Consider the following 25,960-nt stretch of genomic DNA (forward strand, 5'->3'; position numbering starts at 1 on the left):
ATAAATTTATTTGTCTTATCAATATTGTTTAATTCTAAGTCATAATTTATATACTTAAAGGTAAACTAAAAATGACGATAGGGTAAGACTAACAGATTTTTTTATTATTACATGAAACTTCAGTCTTTACAATATTTAATGGTTCTATTAGCTGATGTTACGAAAATTTGACTTGCTTAACTAGAATTCGATTGTTAAATAGTAATATTAAGTATCAATTTAAAAAGTACTTTCAAAAATTATTAAAAAAATTATTTTAAGTAAGGCACTTATACATAAGACTAGGTTCATGCACCCGAATCTCATATTATACCTCTCGTCCACGTATTAGTTTGTTTCGTTGTATTTTCCTCTATTTCTTTAACGTCCGTCACACGTTATCATCCTTGTTTAGAGTTAATCGAAATGAATTCAAAACTTCACCAAACTTTGTCCTTTGCCTTCCTAACGTATCGTTTTTCTCTATTTTGGGCATATTTGGTATGCTTTCAGTACTAGACGTGTCGGTTTGATAAGACTCTTCGGGTGTCGGTGGATTTGATTTCATAATTCTAGACTTAGATAACTTTGGACCTCCTGCTGCAAATAAAGTCTCTAATTTTGATTTTAAATCTTCTCGACTTAGACTTGTGTCTGTATCCTCATCATCGGTTTCTTGCTGCTTAATAGTTTCTACATTTACAGGACGTAAATTTTGTGCCGCTTTTTGTGATGTTATTTCTTTTTTCAGATCGAAAAATATTGAAGGTCGGTTTTTATAAGACGCAAGTTCGGTATTATCGATAGGATTACCCGTAGAATTAGATCTTCTTCTATGAGTTTGTTCGTCATTTTCAGACGCTATTTTATTTTGAAATATATTATTCAATTTCGACATAAAACTCATTTGCTTATCACTTCCAAACACCATCGGTGTATCATCATAAGAAGAATTAGATTGAACACTTGCTCTAGGTATGATTTTACCTTCTTCTTCCGAATCTCCTGTTCTAGGTTTAGGTGGCCTCACTGATATAGTATAGGATTTTTTGAAAGATGGATTCGCAAAATAGTTTTCGTCTAAAGGCGGTGGAACAGGTATTTTTGGTTCGTCGTCTTTTAAATTATCAACAGATTCGCAGAGCACTGTTTTATCGATAGTATCTGAGTATCCAGATTCATCAGTTTGTGAATTAGTATCACTATCATTACAAGCAGTATTGTCTTCGTATTCAATTATGTCGTCATTTTCTTGATTTATTTCAGTTTCTTCTCTATCGCTTCTTTCTTCTTCTTCGTTAACTATTGGCAAATCTTCTCTGTGGACTTCAGCGATAACATCATATTTAGATAACACTTGATTACCCATAGATGCATCCGAACCAGCGTCAGATAACTCACTCAAGGATTTTCTATGAGTAACGTTTTCTTGTTCTTTTGTAACGTTTTCTTCTTCTTCATTGCTCTCTTTTAAACTCAATATTTCCGCATAAGAATCTTCTTCCGCTTGCAAAACTTGATCCAACAAATCTATTATCTTAGCTTCCTTCTCTTCGTTATCTTCGTAATAAGCATGTTGTATTATAACTTCTTCAGTTATAAACGGAACTTTATTAATAACGATATCCTCTTGTGATTTCTCATCTATTACTTGTATTCGATCATCTTGTTCTATAATTTGATCTCCTCCTTTGTTACTACGTGATATAGTATCAGAAGGCGTCGGTGACACAACATATATTTGAACCGGTGCTTTCCCGTTCACATTCATATTTACACAAGCGTTAATGTTATCTTGAAGATTATCTTCAACATTTTGCTTATAACAATATACGCATAGGAAATAAATTGGTATACCTGAAACAGATGTATTAATATAATTAAATTAAATTTCAAATCTTAGTGGGTAACTCGACAATGGAGAAGTTTAACATACCAATCGCCATCCAAATGATGACGCGAATCCAGGTCTGCAGTTTAATCAGCATCATTAAATTAATGTTGACGTAGATACTTAAACATGGCACAAGGGGTACTAAGGGAGTCTGAAACGTAAAATGTTGATAATTGAAACATTTGCCCAAAATATGCCAACTTTTTAAGGTTCGCTGTTAAATTTTCGCCGTTTTAATTTCAATCAATATAACCTAAATTTAAATGTTGATAAGTATTATTAAACTTGACTATTTAATTCTTGAAATAATTTGGTTCATGTTGTAGGGTCGAGGAGAATTAGATTTCGACGATAATATTTAAATATAATAACCAACCTTAAAAATACTGTTTGAAAATGCACAAGAGATTTCAATTTATACGTTAAGACTTTCTATGTAATATTTTTATGCTACAATCTTTGATATTGATTTGGACGACAGAAATTTTGAAGTGGAGTAAAATGTAAAATAAATTAACCTTAAATGTCAACTCCTCTTTTAATTGGGGCTGCATTGTCATGACGATGATCAGAAACAACGCTATTGAGTGTAGTATCGCTATGTACACGATAGGATATTCAACGTGATGGATCACTAGACCTGACGTTACACACGTACAAACTGCAAAGAAGATTTATATTCACATTGACGTGTTACGTATATATAGCCTATATAAAGGCGGTCTCTCACCGGAGTACTCTCCTATACTTTAACAATTTAAGACTCGATTTTCGATTTCGATCAACTCTTCTCATTCGTTTATTTAATGTTCGAATCTGAACCGTTACAAAACAGGCGAATACTCCCGGTGAAGGACCGCCGTTAGACACTTGTAAAATAATGTTCAAGTAAATAATTACAGAGATAGTGAGCCGAAATGGTCCAGCAAGAACACGTCAAATAATGCACAGGGTTCAAACACAGGTGGCACCTCTTAATATTTTTATATCTCGGTATCTAAGGTAAATATTTAATCACCAACCCGCATGGGATCTGTGTGGTACAATAATCTTTGAGATTATTGTACCACACAGATTCCAAGGAGAAGGTTGGCCTTCTCCTTAAATGAGGAGGATTTTTTAAGCAAGAGTGGGTTATTTACTAAACGGCCTTAATGACAATCAGCCAGTGCATCTTGCATTCATAGGAAAGGTTTATTTGATTAATATACAAGCGGAATGCCTGAACACCCTATTGAATGGTTAATTAAACTTTCATTGGCTGCGTCATTTATAATACTACAATTTGACGCCTGGAACTCTCTTTTTAGCAAACGTAACAATTTTTAACATTGTATGTATTGCATATTATGTGTTCAGGTTGAATATCGATTTATTTAACTAATTAACAAATATTATATTATTTACCACAACGATCAAAGTCGATTTAAATTATGATACGCTTATGGCTGCTTGTTTGATAACAATCGGTTTCAGTGGTCGATACATACTAACCAATACTATACTTATTAATAAAATTTAAAAGAAACCATCCAAAGATATTAGATAATTCGATTAGTTTTTTATTCGACTTACTAAATAATATCAGCGAAGTATTCATTATGAATGATGTGGCTTTAGTCGGTGCCTTGAGACCGAGACCGAACATCTGCTTGACATAACTCGAATCTGATACACTCGCTGATCGATATCTGAAAATGAGACGGAACAATTTAGAAAAGAAAGTAATAGATTTATACTTATGATAATATTCGAAAAATTCCAATGCATATAAAGACGTGTTTTTCTTTTGATAAATTTTTAATTAAAATGTTTAGTCCTCCTAACCAATCAAATTTAAAGTATTCTTTATTCAAGTAGGCTTTTGCAACAAAGAACCACTCTAGAATCATCATGTTATTGGGTTGAATTAAATGTAAAGTCACCACCGGCTTGGAAAGAACATTTTACTGAGTATAAACAGCAAAAGAACTCAGAAGTTACTCCTATCCACCATCTTAATCACAAAGTAGGTATGACACTAAAATACAATTAATTCATATATTATATATCCTGCTTAGAAATCAACAAATACTAATAAGTCCACGTTTTTTTATCAATAATATAATCTTGTATTGAGTTATATGCCTTATCAATGTTTTTTGGCATGAGGAATCTTATAGAAAGGAATACCGTGACCCAGGAAGGATGTATTAAGTTTACGAAGTCGGAAACTAAAATCATGGAATTTGTAGCACTATAATCTAAGCTCCAGTCTAACGAGACAATAACATCACAAAACCATTGTAAACATTTTTTCCAAAAACTTTTCTTCTACTGACTTTATCATTATTCATTGAAACAAAATGATATCTCCGAACATTTGACACTGGTTCAGTCTATTATCTAAAGATATCAATAAGATAGTAAATTATAGTATAGATAGTTACCTTAGTATAATAACGCAACACGCGACTACGGTGTACGATAACAGAGTTCCAATGCACATCATTAAAATTAACTCGTTCAGTTCCAAAATCGCTGCTAAAATAGCTGAAACCACATTTTATTTATATACTCGTAACTAAATTTATATCATTTTTTTTAAATATAAAAATGTAAGTTACTCTACTTGTTTCTATATGAATATGCCTCTTGGAGGAAGCCCAGAGTATATTTAACTACATACATTTTATTTATTTCATTTGTTTCTTCAACAATGTTTCTTCAACAATGTTCTTGAACAACAACAACAGATTAAAATAATTTTACAAGAGTAAGGTTCTATTCTGAGTGTCACAATTACTAAAAGAAGAAAACGGCATGCGCAAAACAAATCAACATCTTAACCTAATGTAGCCTTCATTTTAAAACGACTTAAAAATAAATGTATATATATATATATATATATGAAAAAGGATGCATCTACTTAAACGTCATTTTTGCTGCCCAGTACGATCTTTCCATAGATGCCATTGCATCTATATTGCGTAACATTTAGATCGACACTGTTTTGATACTCATACATCCAATCCAAAAAAGAACTCATTCAAATTATCTGTAATCTTAGTATTTTCTTATATTATGAACTTTATACAAAATTTAAACATTTGTTTACATGTAAGAATTTTGAATGTTGTGTATATTTTTAATTGATATACATATCAGAAGGTGAAACAGCCTTATCTGTTATAAATATACGCAAATTGCTGTAATTCATGCCATCAATGCAATACCTTATCTAGATATACCCGAATGCAGAATTAAAGAGATACTACATACCTATAATAATAGTCGACAATAATGTGGCTATCATCGGTGATTTCCTTTTAGTGGTCACACGCGCAAACCAATGCACCAGAAGACCGTCCGATGCCATCGAATACAGCAAGCGAGGTAAGGGGAAAATGGAACCGTACAAACTAGAAGAATACATTAAACTTATGGACACATTCGATTTGAACACACTTATGAGACTTTGAGTATTTGGTTCGTCCTCTTTTCGTGCTGGTTAAGTCAATATTTAATGGAAACTTTAAATTAAAATTATTGATGACATGAGTCAGTCAGTCAGTCATCTCAGTCTTAATCTAACTCCTCTATACTAACTTATAGTATGAATCTATCGTACCTAGCAGTGATCCCTACTATGGCGCCAACCGTAACGACCCAGCGCGCCCAGTCCATGCCGACGTATGTGAACGAGGTTGCGACGGAAGCGACCTTTTCCTGAAACGACCATACAATTCAATTATTTTACTGTTTTTGTTAAAGAACCTAAAATCTTTAAAATCAACCTACTCCTGTTGGAAACATAAGATCTTAAAGACAAGATTATTATTTTTTACATCTTAATGCTGAAATGAGAAAGAGATTCTGTTACGTTCTGATGAATATCAGTAGAATATTTGAGCCCCGATAATTTTTATGGTTCTGTTTTGTCAAATATACAATTTGTTTAAATAAAGTTATGAATAAGGCATTTTCTTTTTATTATTGATTAGATTTACTGTACCTACTATGATCAATAATTATCACTAAGGATGTAGATCCGTCCCAATTCGAATGTACCATTAAAATCCCTCTTTGTTTGTCCTTTGTGGCCGTAATAACGAGGACGTAATAACTTCCAGAGTCATGTATCAAAACAGGCACAATTTATCAAAATATACAAAAAAGGAAAGGCAAAAAAATATTCTTATTAAAATATGCCTTCATATGACGCTCCGTTTATATGAACCTCACCTCAGATACGAAAATATGGATTTACTCTAAAGGCCGTCTTAAGATTTACCAGCTGAATCAATTAATAGGATCATTTATCATTTGTTTTGCAAAAATCAATCTTTCCTCTGCTAATGATAGAGTTCAAAATGACACAATACCTGCAAGTAGTAAGGCATCATCATCGTTACTATCGTGGCTACGGCTGCGTACGCCACAAACACGATCACTTGGGTGCCCATTATTGATAATGGGATAGCTCTACGCGGGTCCCGCACCTGAAAACATTTCCAAAACAAATTACAATCCATTATCTAAGTACGTTTATACAAGCAAGGTTAAATCTTAAAACATCTATGATATCAATATATAAATATTTTTGTCCAGAACAACTAAACACTGTCACCAATTTTTTTTTGTTTCGTTCGCCAAAGTTATATGCAAATCTATACAAACTATTTATTTTATTCAGTTTTTCTATTTCAGCATTTGCTTTACTAATTTGATGCGCCTAAATATTTTAATTTCCAGGAATGTTGGTAAAACTCACCCTTCTTATGTCGGTCAAAAATGAATTACACTGAGGAACTGTTTAGAAAGTCAGTTAAACCAAAATAATATTCACATTATTTCAACTTTCGCCGTATTAATAGGTATTTGGAATAAACTGATCGCTTAGTATCGTTTTTTTTTTAAAGTCAATTTGGGAACGAAATTACCCAGTAATATGTCTCTAAAACTTTTCGCCTGTCCATTAAATACTTTTCGTTGTAATTTGTGTATGTCCCTCTATAAACGAATTTGCTTATTTACTACATGTAAGTACAAACCTCCTCTCCAGTTGAGCTGATGCTATCAAAACCCACGAAGCCATAAAAACACACCGCTGCACCTTTTAGCATCCCCCACACACCGTAAGGAAAGAAGCCACCTTCGCCGCGGTCCTCGTTCTCTTGTGTGGGTTCCGGTGCTATGCTCCAATTGTTGACGTCCGCTGTGAAAGACAAATAAATATATCATATCAATCAATCTACATAGCAATGATAGATCGTACAATAGTGCTTTAAAATGTATGTGCTCTTTCGATCATAATGTATGGGTACAGTACCTACCCAGACGAGCTTGCACAACGCCCTACCACCAAGAAAAATTAATTTGAGTATATTTGATTGTATGAAAATTTTTAACTTTAAATTTGTATATTAGATTTTATGTTTTATTGAAATAAAAAACGCTAGTTTAAATGGCCGTATAAAAAATAACCTAGAGTGAATTTTACACATATTTACTTTAAAAAATAGATGTTTGTTTATAAATATTGCTTAATTAGACAATTTCCTATTTTTCTAAAATCAAATAAATGATGACAGAAAGGCACAATCAGTTTTGAACTAAACACTCGACGCAGAACGTTAAAGGTCTTGACATGTTTAAGGGCGTCCCCTAAACGACACGCGGGTGCATGCAGGTGTCATGTTTCTTTAAATCTGTTGATCATCGCCTCGACGTCGGCACTTGAGTCTCATGACCGAGTCCGAAGTGGGCACCAGATTGTAACTGACGGGTACTTCAACTAACCTTTGAACGCCCCAGCGATGATAATAAACAAGATGACCACGATGTTGACAGCGGTGAACACGTTGTTTACGAGAGTCGATTCGCGGACGCCGAAAGCAAGCAGAACTGTAAAAACAACCAATAATATTCCTTTGTAAGCTTTATTTCTAAATTTTCCTATTATATAATATTTATATAATATCAAATATAATAAGCTGGATTGTTTAATAATATTGAAAACACATATATCTTTATTTATATTTAAATTAAACCTTAATAACTTCTATCAACCGCTCTCAACGCTAACATAAACTAAAATAATAAAAATAACGTTATTCCCGGGGGAAAATATTAATAAGTGTTGGAATATACAAAAATTCAAGCCTCTATACATAATAGATTTCTCTTTCATTATATTATTCAATCTTTCACTCATTCACATTCGCTCACCACTCATTCAATCAACGAACAGCTTTACTTGATTATTTAATATTCATTATTAAAAACATTGTCAAACAGTGCAGACGTGTCTTATTATACCTACCCCATTTCCCTTCAGGTTATGGGCCCAGGTCATGTTTAAAGGTGTTTAAATAATTAAAATTAATAGTAAAAGTGTTACTCAAAATGGATTCGCGAAGTAAAAGAAATATACAACAATTCAACGGTGATCGCTATAGTACTTGGAAGTTTCGTATAAGGTCACTACTAGAAGAAATGCAGTTACTGCCTGTTATTGACGAAGAACCACCACCAATACCAGATAATGAGTGGATTAAGAAGAATATGCTAGCAAAAGGTACGATTGTAGATTACTTGGGTGACACATTTTTAAGCTTTGCAAGAGGTTCTTCTACTGCAAAATCCATAATGGCCGAACTAGACAAAGTATATGAGCGGAGGAGCTTAGCGACTCAATTGGCTTTACGTAAACAGTTACTTAATATGAAACTACAGCCAGATGTGACACTATTCGAACATTTTAACAATTTCGATAATATCATTACTGAATTAATATCGGCTGGTGCAAAATTGGATGAGATGGATAAAATATCACATTTACTTTTAACTCTACCCACATCATACGATGGTGTTATAACGGCACTGGAAACACTTGGAGAGGAACAATTGCATCTATCTTTTGTAAAAACTCGTCTTCTAGATCACGAAGTCAAACTAAAGAATACCACGACGACAGAACTCAAAGTTTTACATACATCAACGAATAAATTCAAATCGCAGAACAAAATTGGATTCGATAAAAGGAAATCATATAATTATTATAAAAAGAAGTCATACACCGGAAATTCATCATATAAAATTTCAAAATTATATTGTGATTATTGTGGACGACGAAATCATATGAAGAAGGATTGTCGATTTTTCAAAAAGTTACAACAAAATGGAGGTAGTAGCGGCAGTAAAACAGCAGCTGCGAGCGCTTTGCAAATCAGAAACGATAACGAGGACAGTTTCGCATTTATGTTTTCAACGTGTAAGTTGTCAAATTCTTATAAATATCATATTAATAATATTGTTTTCATTTTAGATTCGGGTGCAACTGACCACGTTGTAAATAGTAAGGAATTATTTTCTTCCTACTCAGAGTTCACAATACCGATTAAAATTGGTATAGCTAAGAACAATGAAAGCATTCAAGCGTTTGGTAAAGGTACAATAAATGTCACTACTAATTTAGGTTTTCAAGGGGCGATTAATAATGTATTATATGCGCCGGACGTGCCATGTAATTTAATATCTGTATATCGTATTCAACAAGGAGGTATGGTTGTTATATTTAAAAATAACAGTGTTTATATTAACAATAGTATCAAGTGTTTAGTATCGAGTGTTATCAGTAATAATTTATTTAAATTAGTTTTTCAAGTGCATACGCGATCTCAACATAATTTAAATTTGTCTCAAACTTCTACATCTTACGAACTATGGCATAAGCGTCTAGGTCACTTAAACAAAAATAAATTTAACATTCTAAAAAACTTAATTGATGATAGTTACCTAATTAATGATATTATGCCTAATGATACATTATGTGAGTCTTGCATACTTGGTAAACAGTCGCGGTTGCCCTTTGCAAAATCAAAAGATAAATCAGTCAGAAATAGGCCACTTTTTATAGTTCATTCCGATATTTGTGGTCCTATTACACCACCTACATTTGATGATAAAAATTATTTTATTACTTTTATTGACGATTTTACTCATTATACAGTAACGTATTTGATGCATTCTAAATCTGAAGCATATAAATGTATGAAAGACTACGTAACAAAATGTGAAAATTTATTTAATTCTAAAGTTGTTAATTTATATTGCGATAATGGCCGAGAGTATCTTTCAAACGAATTCAAAGAATTTTGTGTTGACAAAGGGATAATGTATCATTTAACGGTTCCTTACACCCCACAACAAAATGGTGTATCAGAAAGAATGAATCGTACATTAACCGAAATGGCTCGAACATTGGTTACAAGTGCGAAATTAAATAAAATATTTTGGGGTGAAGCTGTTTTAACAGCTACTTATTTAATTAACATACTACCCACTAAAACTCTGATAAATAAAACACCATACGAAATGTGGCATGGTAAAAGGCCGAAAATAAATCATTTAAAAATGTTTGGATCTACTGCATACGTTCATAACAAAGCTAGAAAAACTAAATTTGATGAGAAATCTTTCAAGTCAATATTGATCGGTTACGATGCAAACGGTTATAGATTATTCAATATCGAAAATAATCAAGTTTTTATAGCTCGCGATGTTATTTTTGACGAGTTAAACTTTGAAAAATCACGCCCTACACGTAGCAGTAGTGACAACATTGAAACCCTTTCAAAATTTAGTAAGCCCGAAATTGATTCGGCAAAGCTAAAAATAGATCAACAACAAGATTCTTTTAATGACAATTCGTTGGACGGTTCATCGAATACCACTAATTTAAGACGTAGCGAAAGAATTCGAGAATTACCCCCAAAGAATTATAAGCAAATGCACGATCCTGATTTATTTTTATCTCTTTTTAATGATACGCAATCTTTACCTACATCATATAAGAATATTTTCGATAGGCACGATTCTGATAAGTGGTTGAACGCTATACAGGATGAAATTGAGTCGCTTCGAAGCAACCAAACGTGGACATTAGTTATTAGACCGAAAAATGTTAATATTATAAGTTGCAAGTGGGTATTTACAATTAAAAATAATGAATTTGGTGAACCTACACGTTATAAAGCTCGGTTGGTTGCTCGAGGTTTCAATCAAGAGTATTTACAAGACTATCACGAAACGTTCGCACCAGTGGCTCGGATAACTACTTTTAGATTTATATTAGCACTGGCAAATCAGTTTGATTTACATTTACACCACATGGACGTTAAAACCGCGTTTCTAAATGGTATATTGAAAGAAAATATTTATATGGAAGTACCGGAAGGTATTTTAGCAAGTAATAACCAGGTTTGTAAATTGAATAAAACATTATATGGCCTAAAGCAGTCGTCCAGGTGTTGGTATGCACGGTTCGATCTCATTCTCAAGGAAATGGGTTTTAAGAACTCTGAATTAGATCCTTGTCTGTACATATTAGATAAAAATTGTATAGATAAAAACGTGTATATAGTTCTGTACGTTGATGATTTAATTATTACTACTAAAAATAGTAATTTATTACAAGCGTTTAAAAACAGTTTAATGCAAAAATTTCAAATGACTGATTTGAAGGACTTAAAACTATTTCTTGGTATTAGAATTCAAAGAACAACTAATACAATTTCTTTAGATCAAACAACATATTTGCAAAATGTTCTAAATAAATTTTCTATGAAAGATTGTAATCCATCGAATTCACCTTTTCCTTCTAAAATCAATTTTGTAGCTTTAAATTCAGACACTCACTATGATGCACCTTGTAAAAATGTTATAGGATGCCTTATGTATGCAATGCTTTGCACAAGGCCAGATATTTGTGCTTGTATTAATATATTAAGTAGATATCAATCTAAAAATAACGAAGAGTTGTGGAAATATTTAAAACATCTCTTACGATACATTAAAGGTACAATTAATTTAAAATTGGTTTATAAAAAATCTGAATATAAAGAGATAATAAGTGGGTATGCAGATTCCGACTGGGGAGGTGACGAGAACGACAGAAAAAGTACAACTGGCTATTTGTTTAAGGCCTTTAATAATTGTACAATTTCGTGGACCACACGAAAACAAAATACTGTCGCCGTCTCTTCAACGGAAGCTGAATACATGGCTCTCTTTGAGGCTGTGAGAGAAGCAGTCTGGATAAGGTCATTGTTAAATAGTATTTCTATACAAATAACAGAGCCTATTGTAATATTTGAAGACAATAATAGTTGTATATGTATTGCCAATAACCCCACAAATCACAAAAAATCTAAGCACATAGATATAAAATATCATTTTATTAGGGAACAAATCGCTAATCAAATAATAAAGCTAGAACCTATTTCCACAGGAAATCAACTAGCTGACATGTTCACAAAAGCGATACCCTCCAAGAGATTTATAGAATTAAGAAAGAATTTAAATTTGTTTTGAAAAATAATTCATGTTTTGTGTTAATCAAGTAAATGAAGGAATGAGTTTATTTAATAAATAAAACTATGGTTTATGTAACTAAATAGTTAGTATTTTATTTGTAAAAATGAGTAATGAAAGAAATTATGTTATGGTATTGTTATATTATATTAACTTGTATTTTTGAGGGGGACTGTTGGAATATACAAAAATTCAAGCCTCTATACATAATAGATTTCTCTTTCATTATATTATTCAATCTTTCACTCATTCACATTCGCTCACCACTCATTCAATCAACGAACAGCTTTACTTGATTATTTAATATTCATTATTAAAAACATTGTCAAACAGTGCAGACGTGTCTTATTATACCTACCCCATTTCCCTTCAATAAGTAAGGATAATTTTAATGTACAAGATTATATGGATTATAAAAGAGCTAAGATGGACTCAATATATACATGATATTTTTAAATACAAAATATTATATAATCTTCGTTATTATTATTATTATTTTAACATTATTGTTCAGATTAAATAAATTTATAATTATTTAATTAATTGTACTTTTGTTATTTACAATAGAATTGACAATGAATTAACTAACAATTTACTGTATTATGGATTTATGTATGGGAATATATATATTAATATTATTTATGTGAATATTTACAACAAGAATACAAGAGAAAAATAAGTGAACTTACATACCCCCTAGAATGATCACTATGAAGAAGGAGAAGAAGTCGAAATACGGCGAAAAATTTGTAGAATACATCGGCGCGAACGATTCGAACCAGACTGACATGGTGTTATTCGTCATCGAGTCTACATACATGCTGAGGCCACGTGCTACGCTTGCTGTGCCTGGAAAATCAAAATATACTTCATTCAAGTAGACTTTTACAAGCACTTTTGAATGGTAATTTTACAGAACTATTATAAGCGTCAATAGCGCAATGGTGTACCGGTCGTCTAGCGATTTGAAAAGTCACAGCATCGATCCTGACCCCTTGGGCTATTGTCGTCCCCACTCCTGACACAAGTGATAAGCTTAATAGGAGGGTAAATAGGAAAAAAAAGCTACCTGTAATGGTTTGTTGTTATAAAATAAATACTATATAATTTATATAAGGTTTCGAGACAAGTCTTAAAGCCTATTCCCCCAAGCTGCTCCAATGCAGGTTTAATGTGGGATTTCTGTTTTGAAAACTCAGTGCTAGCCCGGATATGGACTCGTAATCTTTGGTGTTTCAACCATTTTGCCACCAGGTTCAGTACTCGTCAGTATATGCGAGTCATTATTGATATAATTTTGAATCAACTAAACAATTTAGCTGTATTTCCAAAAATATTGTAAACTCTAATTCGTATTAATATACGGATTGCATAAAAATATATTTTTAAACTTATTGAAAATTTAAGTAGTAAATGACGCATTTTGAAATAAAACTAGTTTTTAACGGATTTAATCGCGTATATTAATTATTTTAACATCCCGACGTTTCGAGCACTTTGCAGTGTTCGTGGTCACGGGCAGACTGGCCGTTAAAAACTAGTTTTATTTCAATGTGTAATAATCGCGAAAATATAAGACAAATGACGCATTTTATTCTCTAAAATACTAAAAATCATTGACCAAAGTCCTGTAGAAGATATTTTCTAATTATAAAGGGATTTTCATTTATAATCTGAAGATTTCTAAACAAAAATATTTGCGTCTTTAAAAAATAGTTTTAATTTGCAGGTTATATAGGTTGCAGTCTAAATGAATTGTGTACCAAAAACCGCCTCAAGAATCATATTCCAGCCGATGACGAAAGCGACGAACTCTCCCACCGTCACGTAAGTGTAAATATAAGCAGATCCCGCTTTGGGCACTCTGGAGCCGAATTCCGCATAACACATACCTGAGACATAGAAAACGATATAAGTTTAAACCTGCTGCAAAAATAAAAGTAGCTACGTGAACACTGAAGGAAGAACGAAGAACCACCTACAGTTCCATCCATTAATAAAAGTAAAGATTTACTTGGTGGTAAGAATTCTTCTAGCTCGAGAACACTTACATATCACTTAATCCACCACGAAACGGCTTAACTTTGTATACTAAAGATTTGGCAATAGTCATCTTGGAAATGCCAATAGAATTGAATTGGAAGAAACCACATATGCTAGATGTTCTGCTCTCATTATAAAGTATATGTCTTTAGATATATCGTTTTCTTAATTCTCTAATTCTTTAGAATGTCAGTTTTTTTTTATGAAACTAATTTTTGTTAAGAACAAGACTATCTATTGCTTTGGACACAACAAATATTAATCATGAAAAAATTACAAAGTCTATCTATGAAAGCACAATGAAAATTACCAGCGAATATCGCGGCGACAGCTGCAATTAGAAAAGATAATATTATGGAGGGTCCAGCTAGGTGCCGGGCTACGGAGCCAATCAGTACGTACACGCCGACGCCGAGTGAACTGCCCACGCCGAGCGCAGTGAGGTCCCATACTGAGAGGCATCTATAACATAAGACATTTTAAAAAGTCAGTCAGTAAAAGTCTGGTACCTATTTCACATTTTTGGGTTGAACCGGAGTCCTCACGAATCACGATTCGATGTCGTTGCTCTTTCGTCTAAGCTTGCACTGTGCATTTTTGTCAAAAAGTTGCCTAATCGCTAAATTGAAACTTAAGTAACATTGGTGCTTGCATTCTATCCACAATTATGGGTTAAGTTTTACATGTTCCAATCACTCGTCTAAATTATAATATGTAATGTTTACTATATATAATGACTTGTTTCAAAAGATCAACCATTGAACTACCATTAACATTTGATAACAATCATTGAACACAGAAATATCTGCTTGACAAAAATACCTCTTCAAATTTCCTGTATTCAGCTGGTCAGGTTCGAAGACTCGTCTCCGATGCAGGATCCTGCAGAAGGAGTTCCATTTGCCTGCCATTGATCAGCCCAGACCTGTTGCCCCCTGTTCTAGAGTCCCCTGATCCCGCATTTGGAATGTTAGCAAAACCTGAAACAAATTCATCAATTTCAACGTCAACCACTACTGATCACCATATAATAAATAGGAACGAGTTGCTCTTAAAGATTCCTACGTTGTAATATTATTAGTTTTTAATGTGACTCAGCAGTTTTCGTAGATTTCAATTTTTATACTAATCAAATATATTTTGTACAAGTTCTGTCAAAATTGACAATGATAAAAAGAATTATACTTTTCTAAATAGAATATAAACAATACACAAATACATATTTTGTAGACTTTAAAATTATGATATTTTTAAGGACATTTTGACTATTAACATTCAGCATTGGGAATATAATGAACGATGTTTTTGTAATACTTTACTTTAGAACGATCATAAAATAATTGCTATGTTATTGATTTTAATACTAAAGTTTGGATAGATGGATGTTTATTATGCAATCACACATATATATATGTATAGTGGTGACCAAGAGGTAGCCATCATTTGCCCGTCTGCTAAAAAATGCTACAACTATACGTGTATGTAAATATATGTATATATAAAATCATTGCAACGGTAGGCTATAGATCAACAAAGATGACGGTAGGTTTTTGCTTAAATCAATAAATATTTTTTTACAACATCAAAAAAACCCTCGACAAAGATTGACGTATTTTCTACCGAATACGAAAATAGTTTGTTTGATGTTTTCACAGAACTTTTTATACTGATTAGATTAGATTGATTCAAATAATTCTACAAACTCGGTAAAGCTTGACCGTTGGTCATAGCGAGACTCGAATGCAATACAATGATTTGTTTTTATAACAATTGATAAAAATATTGATTAAAAATTTATTGCTCGATTATAAAAATTATATTTTTTATAGTGTAATAAAAATACAACTAAATACTTATACATTGAAATAAAAGTAGTTTTTAACGGATTTAATCGCGTATATTAATTATTTTAACATCCCGACGTTTCGAGCACTTTGCAGTGTTCGTGGTCACGGGCAGACTGACGCGACTAATATACGCGATTAAATCCGTTAAAAACTAGTTTTATTTCAATGTGTAATAATCGCGAAAATCTAAGACAACATTAAATACTTATGTTTAACAATAAACATCCACATAACATTTATAGAAGATTCACCGAGTTTTGGAAAAGGTTTTCATATACAATATTATTTTATAAGTTTATCTAGTAAAACAAGCAAAAATCTACTCTATGTTGCTCTTACTTAAGGCTTTGATTTGCATCGTTTCCATTAATATCTGTTTGGTCTAATGGCTTATGCTTTGACTAGAAAAACAGAGAATCTCAGAGAAGAGATCCATCTCTGATAGTTGATATCTTATAAAAATGGTGCTGCAAATCAAATCAAATCAAATAAAAATATACTTTATTCAAGTAGGGTATTATAAGCACTTTTGAATCGTCATTTAACAAACTATATTAAGTGAAGATATCACCGGTTCGGGATGTAGATTCTTCCGAGAAAAACCGGCAATAAACTGAGCAGTTACTCTTTTTCAACATATAAAAATACAGTCATGTTAGTTAAATACAATTATATACGTATGTAATATATCCTGCCTGGAAGTCAACAAGCATTGACTCCACGCTTTTTTATCATCTATCTAATATTGTATCGAATAATATGCCTTCTTTACCAATGTATTTTTTTACAAATGATTTGAATTTATGAAACGGCAAAGTTAAAAATGTCTATTGATATCATAAAATGTTACCCATCGGATTATGAAAGTAAGGGAATATAGAGTTCATCTAATGATTGCGTACGTATTGATCACATCTATATATTTAGCTTATTATTGCCAATTTACTTGAGGTTAAAATAAATTTCCGAAATGCAGTGAAAAAAAAATAATTAATGAATTAACACTCCTGTAGTTGCCGTAAAGGCTTGTACGTTACATAGTAAATAAAAGGCGAATGATTATGGAATCCGGTGAACGGTTAACCTAACATTATACCAATCTCAGATAAATCTTATCAGCCTGTTAAGTTTTACGCCATTCACAAGATTCTTGCTGATTTCATAAAAGTAAATTGAATAGAACTTATCACGTGCAATACATATTATTAGAGAAAAACGAAGTATGTTGAAGCTTTAAACGCATGAATGAAGAACTATCGTTGAAATCTACGGGCTAACAAGGGGTAGTTGATGGTGGTCACCACTGCCCATTGTAGCATTGGTGCCGGAAGAAAGTTTAATCATTCTTTATCATTCAATGGCAATGCCATTGCACCACTAATGACTAAGACGTTGTGTTATGCCTCTTGCCGCGTAGGTACACTCACTTATCCTTCAAACCGCAACACAACAGTACACCGACCAACAATACTTAGTGTGCTGCTTGGTGGTCAAATATCAGTGGCTGATAACTGCCCAAACCAGCTTGCACAATACCATACTGAGTAACACTACAATCCATATAGAATAAAGTTTTCGTCTTCTATTAATCAAACTAACCCTTTCTGTGTACAATTTATCTATCTATGGTGAAATATCTGCGTTTAGTCACGTGACCAAATAGATAATGGCGAATCGAAAACAATATCTCAGAACACAGTGCGATACGTGCAGTAAAACTGTTATCACTTGTTTACAAAACTGTTTTTACAGGATAATCGGTTTCCAAATATTCGTAATTTACAAGGTTTTGAATATTTGTTTAATTTAGAGTTGTTTCATTTGAATTGAGAATATTGGTGAATGTTTTTTTTTTTATATACATATATTAATTCAAGGAAAACGTATGAACTTGTTACCTCTGTCGGTAATTTTTGTGTGGCGTAGTGTATGTACGTTTTACAGCAGCATCACAACGTTAATAGAAAAATAAATTTTACGAATTACAAATACCAATTGCAAAGGAATATTTGTATACACGATCTTCTGGGAATGAAGCAATCATCGAGTGCTTACAAATTTTTTTTTTTTTTTATATTAAACCTAGTCATTTTATTCCACCTATTTTTCTCAAGTTTGAAACCTTTATTTTCCGATTTTATGAACTATCAACATATAAGTGCAATACTTATTTATATTTAAAAACTATTTTAACTTCGATTCAAATTAACTTTGTATATAAAGATACCATCAAGTCCAATCAGTTCGCTTGTATTTCGAATGTAAAGTAAATTAAAAAGCGACATTCAAATTTAAAACTTAAAAAACATAACCTCCAAATTGAATGATTACATTGAAACACCAATGACGGCTCCCGCATTAGTTAAACGAGGTAAATTATCCTCACATAGTTTTGTACTCTAATCATCAAACCACGCAATACAAATGTATTTATTTACCATTAGCTAAGTACACATTTTAAGACATTAAACATTTATATAACCTTTTAATATACAAATCACATTTATAATACTAATATCAATTTCCATTCCTTATCACGTTAATCCAATAAATAAATATTGTAAAACGAATATTTTATAGATAAGTCATTGTCCATACCTAGTGCCCGTATACGCCATTACGTTTAATTATAACAACGAACTCACTACATAACACGTTGGTTGTTAACGAAAAACTAACTGAGATAACGGCCCGCGTTGATAAGATATAAAAATAATCTGAAGATCTTTTCACTTGTTTCACGAGACATTGGAAGCTGTTTATATAATGTAGGTTGCGTTCAATTACTTATAGATTTTGGGTTTTAATCAGAATAACGGCAGCCCCGGATCTAGCAGGGGCATATATGTGCCTGAGGCAGTAGTAGTTTCAAATGAAAAACATGCTTCACATAGCGCATTGACTACACTTTGTTCTATCGACTGTTTACTTGACTTTGAAAAACATCCTTTTTGAGTTTTGGGTTTTGAAGAAATTTTAGAGGAGAGGAGGGACAGTTACTGGCCTGGTTAGATAGAGTATGGAGTAAAATTGTAATAAATTAAATTGAATCAAATAGACAAACGAATAATTATATCAGAACTGCGTTAAGGAAACTTATGTACTAACCCACAGAGACATTACTTATTATACCGGCATAAGACATTGGAACAAACGCATCACCAGAGTACGCTCTCTACTCAGTTGAGTTGCATGGTGCGTAAATACGTGCATAAATTTTACTTCGTTGCTGCATCTCTAAATAGTATAGAGAAAAGAGCCGAGATGGCCCAGTGGTTAGAACGCGTGCATCTTAACCGATGATTTCGGATTCAAACCCAGGCAAGCACCACTGAATTTTCATGTGCTTAATTTGTGTTTATAATTCATCTAGTGCTCGGCGGTGGAGGAAAACATCGTGTCTAATTTCAAGGAAATTTCGCCACATGTGTATTCCACCAAGCCGCATTGAAGTAGCGTGGTGGAATATACTCCAAACCTTCTCCTCAAAGAGAGAGGAGGCCTTAGCCCAGCAGTGGGAAATTTACAGGCTGCTAATGTAATAATAAAAAAAAAGTTGCTGTGAATCTGTAAGCTTAGATCATTCAACCTACGCAATGGATTTTAATGCGATTTTCATATTTAAACAGAGTGAACTCCATTTTCCAAGCCGGAAAAAGCAACAGTTTTAACTTTTCTGTTTCTTCTTTAATCAAAAAGTTATAGACCCTATGTACACGTGTGAACAAGAAAGTATTATTATAATAATTTAGCTATTGGTTTTATTCGATTATAAATTATTTCAATAACCATAACATTGGATGGTCTTCATCAGCCGGGCGACTCGTAACGGAGTGACCGTTACGAGTCGCCATTGGTTAAAAATACGTTTGACCCACGTAATATTAAATAAAATAGTCTTATAAAGGACAAATCTAATTAGTGATGTCATAGACGCTGCAGTATGTAATGCTTTACAAGCGTGACAAATATGTAGCGGCTCTTATCATTATGAATGTGAATGTTGAGTCACATTAATTAACAATATGATCTTTAGTGCTTGTAATTTAAGTAGTTCGAGATGGCATAATAAAATTATGTTTTACAATGATCTTCCAATCTCTATTTCTTTACAATCCCTCAATGTCATCCAATTGTTTCCATTATGACAGCTCAGTAATTTTTTAAAATAAGAAATAGTGTTACATGCCAGTATTAAATGTTATTCCATATAAAATAATATTAATTAAAGTTTTACAAATTATTGATTAATTAATTACAATAATAATTGTATATATTGATAATATGTAATAATAACATAACGCCATACTGGGGGCTAAGGCTAGTCGCTAACATGTTACTAAAAAATTATTAGATTTTAGTTTTAGTAAATAGTCATTTTAAAAAGTGCAGCTATTGTTGTACATGTCTTCTATATGGTCTATGGCATCGTTCCCCACTAATATGTTTTTCATAGCTTATTCCATCATGCTAATTCAATGTACACAAGTGGACACAAGATATCGATACAACATTTAAACACGATATACGTTTATAGTACAAATTGAACCTGTAATCCTGGGATAAGAATCTCGTGTCAGCACCACAGACATAAAATTTAACTTATTAGTTGGCACCACCCACTCAGGTGGTCTACCGGCAATCAGCAGTAGTCAGCATTGTTCTTTTCCGGTTGTTAATAATGCAATTATAAGTATAGTTTGGACTGACGCGATCGCGATTTTCTAAGACCATTTCTCACGTTGAAAAAAAAACTCCTATGTACTTGACGTTAGGGTTATCGGATCAATTTATGTACGTTCCATAAAAAAAATTAAACAAAAATTCCTTAGCAATTTACATTTCATTTGAGTATTGATAAAGATCGACCTATTCTGTATTCAGAGTAATACCCAAAACATTTTCTTGATGGCAGGGCTTTGTGCATGTCCGTCTGTGTAGGTACCACCAACTTATCAATTACTACTATAATATTCTACTACCAAACAGCAATACTTAGTATTGTTGTGTTCCAGTTTGAAGGGTGAGTGAGCCAGTGGAACTTCAAGGGATATAACATCTTAGTTCCCAAGGTTGGTGATGTAAGGAATGGTTAATATTTGTTACAGCGCCATTGTCAATGGGCGGTGGTGAAAAATAGAAAAACTTTTAATTCAATAAATCTATACATTGTTTTTTGTATTAACACGGCGATATTTCAAAAGTAAATAATTTATATCTTCGTGATAAGCGATCCGAAATGTAACTCCCATAAGATAATACGAAACGGCGAGATTGCTTACACAGTTACAATATCTCCTTGAAACGTTTAAGTAAAAATATATTACTGAATATGTAGTTTGAAATAACAGTTATGATGAGATAAAAACTACGCTCACGAGTACTGCGTTAAATCAAGATCCAAGCAATCGGTACATTTATCTTATTTTGTTATGTTGATAACACAGTTGTAATTTACGAAAAAATATAACTTACAATTTAGTCTCACTATTGGCACTGTAAGACACAATATCGTTCCTCAAATTGCCAACGAGTTGCCAATTAAAATTATAAACCTCGTCACATCAATAGTCTAAATTTAAAACGTAGTTTTATGTATAATAATATTATATAAATACTAAACATTCTCCGAAATACGCTGCACCTTCTGGTTTAAGGTTTATATATATAGGTTTAGTATTTAATTCGTATAGGCGTTACAAAAATAATATCTCTTTATATTTTATTTATTAATATGGAATATAAGTATATTGGTGTATATTTCTTATGAACGACGTTTATTTGATGGTATGAATGATGAATTAAGCCCCAGACTTATATATAAAAATCTCATTATGAGCACTTCTGGGTTGTTTTTTAACATGTTTAATTTAACAAGAGGAAGAAGAGCCGGCAGGAAACGGCAATTAATCTGTTCCGATGGTTATATCATAAACGTGTGTTTAATTAAAGTACAAGTAATCTAACAGTCTGTAAATGTCCCACTGCTGAGCTAAAACCTCCTTTGAGGAGAAGGTTTAGAGTTAATTCCACCATGCTGCTCTGCGGATTGACGGATACAGTTGTGATAGAATATGATTGAAATTAGACACATTCAAGTTTCCTCACGATGTTTTCCTTCACCGCCGACCACGAGATGAATTATAAACACTAATTAATCACAATAATTTAATAAAAAAAAAACACTTAAATCATTATTATTTTACCCTAAAAAATCAACAGGTTATTTATTGTAATCTTACAGTATTTTATCAAGTAACACGTCTCATTTTAACATGATGTTTAAATTAACTATCTGACAAAGAAATATTGTAATTTAAATCCAAATCTTTATTCGACATAGATTCATCACAATTTCTTCAAAATCCACTAGCATACTAATAAGTTAATATGTCCCTTGTGTTTGTAGTTATACGCTTTTTTTTTTTAAATTAAGCAACATCCACGAGCTCACTTTGCACTTGTCTGTTTCACCTCTTAATTTTGTTTCGGTTTCGTTTACAATTTTTCTTATTTACCAAACATCACATTGACTGACTTTTTTTTCCTTTTTTTAATTAGTTACATTCGATCACTCAACCTACAAATACGAACAGAAAAATACTGTATTGCTGTTGGACCTTAGGATATGTAATGAGCTGGTGGTACAGACGGGCTCGAACAAAGTCCTACCAACAAATAAACTGGATCCTAGATTCCTATCACTTGGACGATATTTTGAGACATAAAAACATCTACATTCTTAATTACTTACTTATATATTTGGTATTAGTATATAACACATACAAAAACGAATCTTCGTCATATCTTCAATCATAAGATCAAATAAAATTAATTTTCACTCAATGTTATATATGTAAGCCGATTTTTGTCCCAGTGATTATGGGTACGATGGCTGTACATAAAATATGGGTTATAGTCTCATTTTGAAAAGCTCAGAGTAGATGTGTAGAAAATTAAAGACGATTTTTGATTGCAATTTACTAAATTGTTACGATTTAACAAATGATTAATTTTAGAGAGAGGAATAATGTTACTGGTCGTTTAGAGAGCTAAGGCTGTATATAAAAAAAAAATGAAAACGTAAACATTCTAACTATCGTAACATACATTTGATATTATAAAAATAATTTAAAAGAGGTTTCATCATTTTGGCACAAAAAGTAGATGATTGTCTTGCAGTTTACAATGAAATGTAATCAAAACAGTTTCGAACTTCCTAAAAAAATGTTTGAATTATTAACTTATGTATATTCAGAACTTTCCGCGAGATGAAGAAATCGTTCATATCTTGTTTATAAAAACGTACGTCGGTGTATCTATTTGAGATTAATAGACATTGACACCGATTGACCGATTACCGTGAATGTTATCGCTATACGTGTTTATAGTAGTTTTTTTATGAAAAACCTGAAATAATTGTCATAAATCGCCGTTAACATCAATTTCAGAATCACATTGAATTCTTGTCGGAGACAGCATAAATATGGGAATATTTTAACGGTATTCGACGTAATTATATATATATTGTTCGTAAACAAAGGCTATATTAATTTTTTCATGTTATTCGAGGCACTTTTATTAGTCAGGATTATAACGCTGCCAAAATCCTAATAACAGACAGCTAATTCAATAAATGTTACAATACTGTGTTGAACTAAACGTAAAGTTATAATAGAAAGAGCAAAATAATAATAGTAAGATTATCTTGGTCTCGGATTCGAACTTAAATTCTGTGGTTCTACAGCGAATGTGTGGCTAAGCAGGTTTTCATTACGTACAGTATACAACTATACAGCCCGTCTCATTACAATTACGCATAAATCGATTACATTTTAATAATACGAATTAATCATTCATTTGATTTCTTCAATTCATTTAAGAATGTAGTGTGTAAACTGCTTGAATAAAATCTATTTGAAAACAAACTCCCTTTGGGAATGCTTTTTCAAGTGGTTTCGCAACACTGGTGGCTACGTGCTTTACTGTTGTGTTTAGCATTTCCTAACCTAAATCAGTTTCAAGACACAGATTAATATAAGGATCCATTCAACTTTGCGAGTAATTCATCGGAGGCTACATTAACATCCCATAAATAATTATTTAGACATACATAGCCTAAATGTATCATTTTCGTTTAAATATGTAAATACAAAAATTGTTAGTATGTTTTTAGTAACACAAAAGCTATAGAAATTATGATATTGCTAACGAAGTTCATCATCCAAAATACTTATTTCAAATATACCAAAGTAATTACTGTATAAAAAAAAAATAAAAAAAAAATAAATATAGTCAATAAAACGTTACCCAAACTCATTCGCCTGGATTCGTAACATTTGCACTCGTAACTGTACCACTTCACAATCACATTCACATAAATTATAACAAAAATGTTTTCAGATTCTGACTCATTCCCTTCTAGAATTAGTTTAATTTGAAAACAAGTCAAGATTGTCTCGACGCGGCAAGTCCTGTTGACGGAATGTCTTATCAGATAGGAAAGATATCCGATTAGCACCTCTTTGCTCATTATCAACGGTCTGTATCTCTGCGTTTGTCACCGATACTGCGGCAGAGCGTAATTAGTTCATTAGAGTGTACCTAATGCTTAATAATAAACTACCTTTGTTTTGTCTTTTATTTATGAACATTACCGTCTTTACCATAGGGCACATGGGGCAAGTGCCCAGGGCCCCCATCCTGAGAGGGCCCCGAAGAACCAACAATTTACCAAATTAACCCAAAAAATATATAGCAAAAGGGGCCCAAAATTCATAGGTGCCCAAGGGCCCCAGCACAGCTTGAGACGGCTCTGTTTATGAATCCAATAAAATCTCACTTTTAATACTACCGTTAATAATTCTGCCTTCTACTCTAAATCTTTCTCTTTATTTAAGACTTTCTCGTAACACTCATGTTGCAAATGGCATATAAAAACACGGCCCCCCCACGCCTGTCGCTAAATAAGCCATACGTATTTATTTGGAATATTATTGGTAATTCGACGTATTCCCGTTAGGAGGTGATAGGGGTGACTATTTGCGATAATTTTAACAGCCATATGTATAATGCAGAAGTGAATAATTTTGAGTTATCACGTTTTTTTTATTTTTTTTCAAAATAAGTCAAAAGTGCAACTTTTTTTTTATGGCATTGGTTGGCGGACGAGCACATGGGCCACCTGATGGTAAGTGGTCACCACCGCCCATAGACAAAGGCGCTGTAAGAAATATTAACCATTCCTTACATCACCTATGCGCCACCAACCTTGGGAACTAAGATGTTATGTCCCTTGTGCCTGTGATTACACTGGCTCACTCACCCTTCTAACCGGAACACAACAATACACTGTACTGTTATTTGGCGGTAGAATATCTGATGAGTGGGTGGTACCTACCCAGGCGGGCTTGCACAAAGCCCTACCACCAAGTAAAAATATTTCAAAAATTAATTTAAAAAAAGCATTAATTAAAATTTATTTTTTTATACTGATTTATAAAAACGATTATATACTGGCTATTTATAATTATTAAAACAATAATTATCAGTCCAAATTTAAAAATTCGAGACGGAAAACGATATTATTTCATTGTGTCCACAAATATGCCTTAAAAACAAATAAAATCGTTATGAAACTTGTCTGAAAACAATTTATTTATTTATCATGATTATTAATGAATATATGTATATAGTATAGATCGTATATTTTTCTATAAGTATATGTACTTTAATCTGATTGGTATACACTTGCAAACCGCTGTTGCTTTGTCGAGTCTTATGCCCAAAGTGTGTCTGGAAGAGATCGCTTTAAACGATAAGACCGCCTTTGTACACCTTC

The 25,960-nt window shown here is 32.4% G+C and overlaps 1 protein-coding gene across 2 annotated transcripts; it reads right to left on the reverse strand.

Annotated features, from left to right (window-relative positions):
* Positions 1-10: 10 nt before the first annotated feature.
* Positions 11-24,589, reverse strand: LOC125068290 (cationic amino acid transporter 2-like). 2 transcript variants are annotated; one of them, XM_047677395.1, is made up of 15 exons: positions 24,430-24,589; positions 15,095-15,252; positions 14,583-14,734; positions 13,993-14,121; positions 12,923-13,078; positions 7,655-7,759; positions 6,907-7,070; positions 6,238-6,354; positions 5,484-5,581; positions 5,135-5,274; positions 4,303-4,405; positions 3,449-3,564; positions 2,392-2,534; positions 1,916-2,024; positions 11-1,836 (listed from the first exon to the last, which is right to left on the reverse strand). In XM_047677395.1, exons 2-15 carry the CDS (start codon positions 15,181-15,183, stop codon positions 371-373), a joined length of 3,087 nt encoding a protein of 1,028 aa, XP_047533351.1. In that variant the 5' UTR covers positions 15,184-15,252; positions 24,430-24,589; the 3' UTR covers positions 11-370. The 2 variants fall into 2 exon arrangements, with proteins under 2 accessions (XP_047533351.1, XP_047533352.1); XM_047677396.1 differs by lacking the exon at positions 24,430-24,589 and adding an exon at positions 18,718-18,777.
* Positions 24,590-25,960: the final 1,371 nt, after the last annotated feature.

This window comes from Vanessa atalanta, chromosome 13, assembly GCF_905147765.1.
Source record: "Vanessa atalanta chromosome 13, ilVanAtal1.2, whole genome shotgun sequence".
Taxonomy (NCBI): Eukaryota; Metazoa; Arthropoda; class Insecta; order Lepidoptera; family Nymphalidae; genus Vanessa; species Vanessa atalanta.

What these genes read in the sequence shown, in the direction of transcription:
- LOC125068290 (XM_047677395.1), bottom strand. Translation starts at nt 15,183, where the DNA reads ATGGCAGGCAAATGGAACTCCTTCTGCAGGATCCTGCATCGGAGACGA. An exon ending in CATAGTGATCATTCTAGGGG is followed by an intron (nt 7,760 to 12,922) that starts GTATGTAAGTTC and finishes TTGTTTTTACAG; the next exon opens with TTCTGCTTGCTTTCGGCGTC. An exon ending in TGATGCCTTACTACTTGCAG is followed by an intron (nt 5,582 to 6,237) that starts GTATTGTGTCAT and finishes TGGTCGTTTCAG; the next exon opens with GAAAAGGTCGCTTCCGTCGC.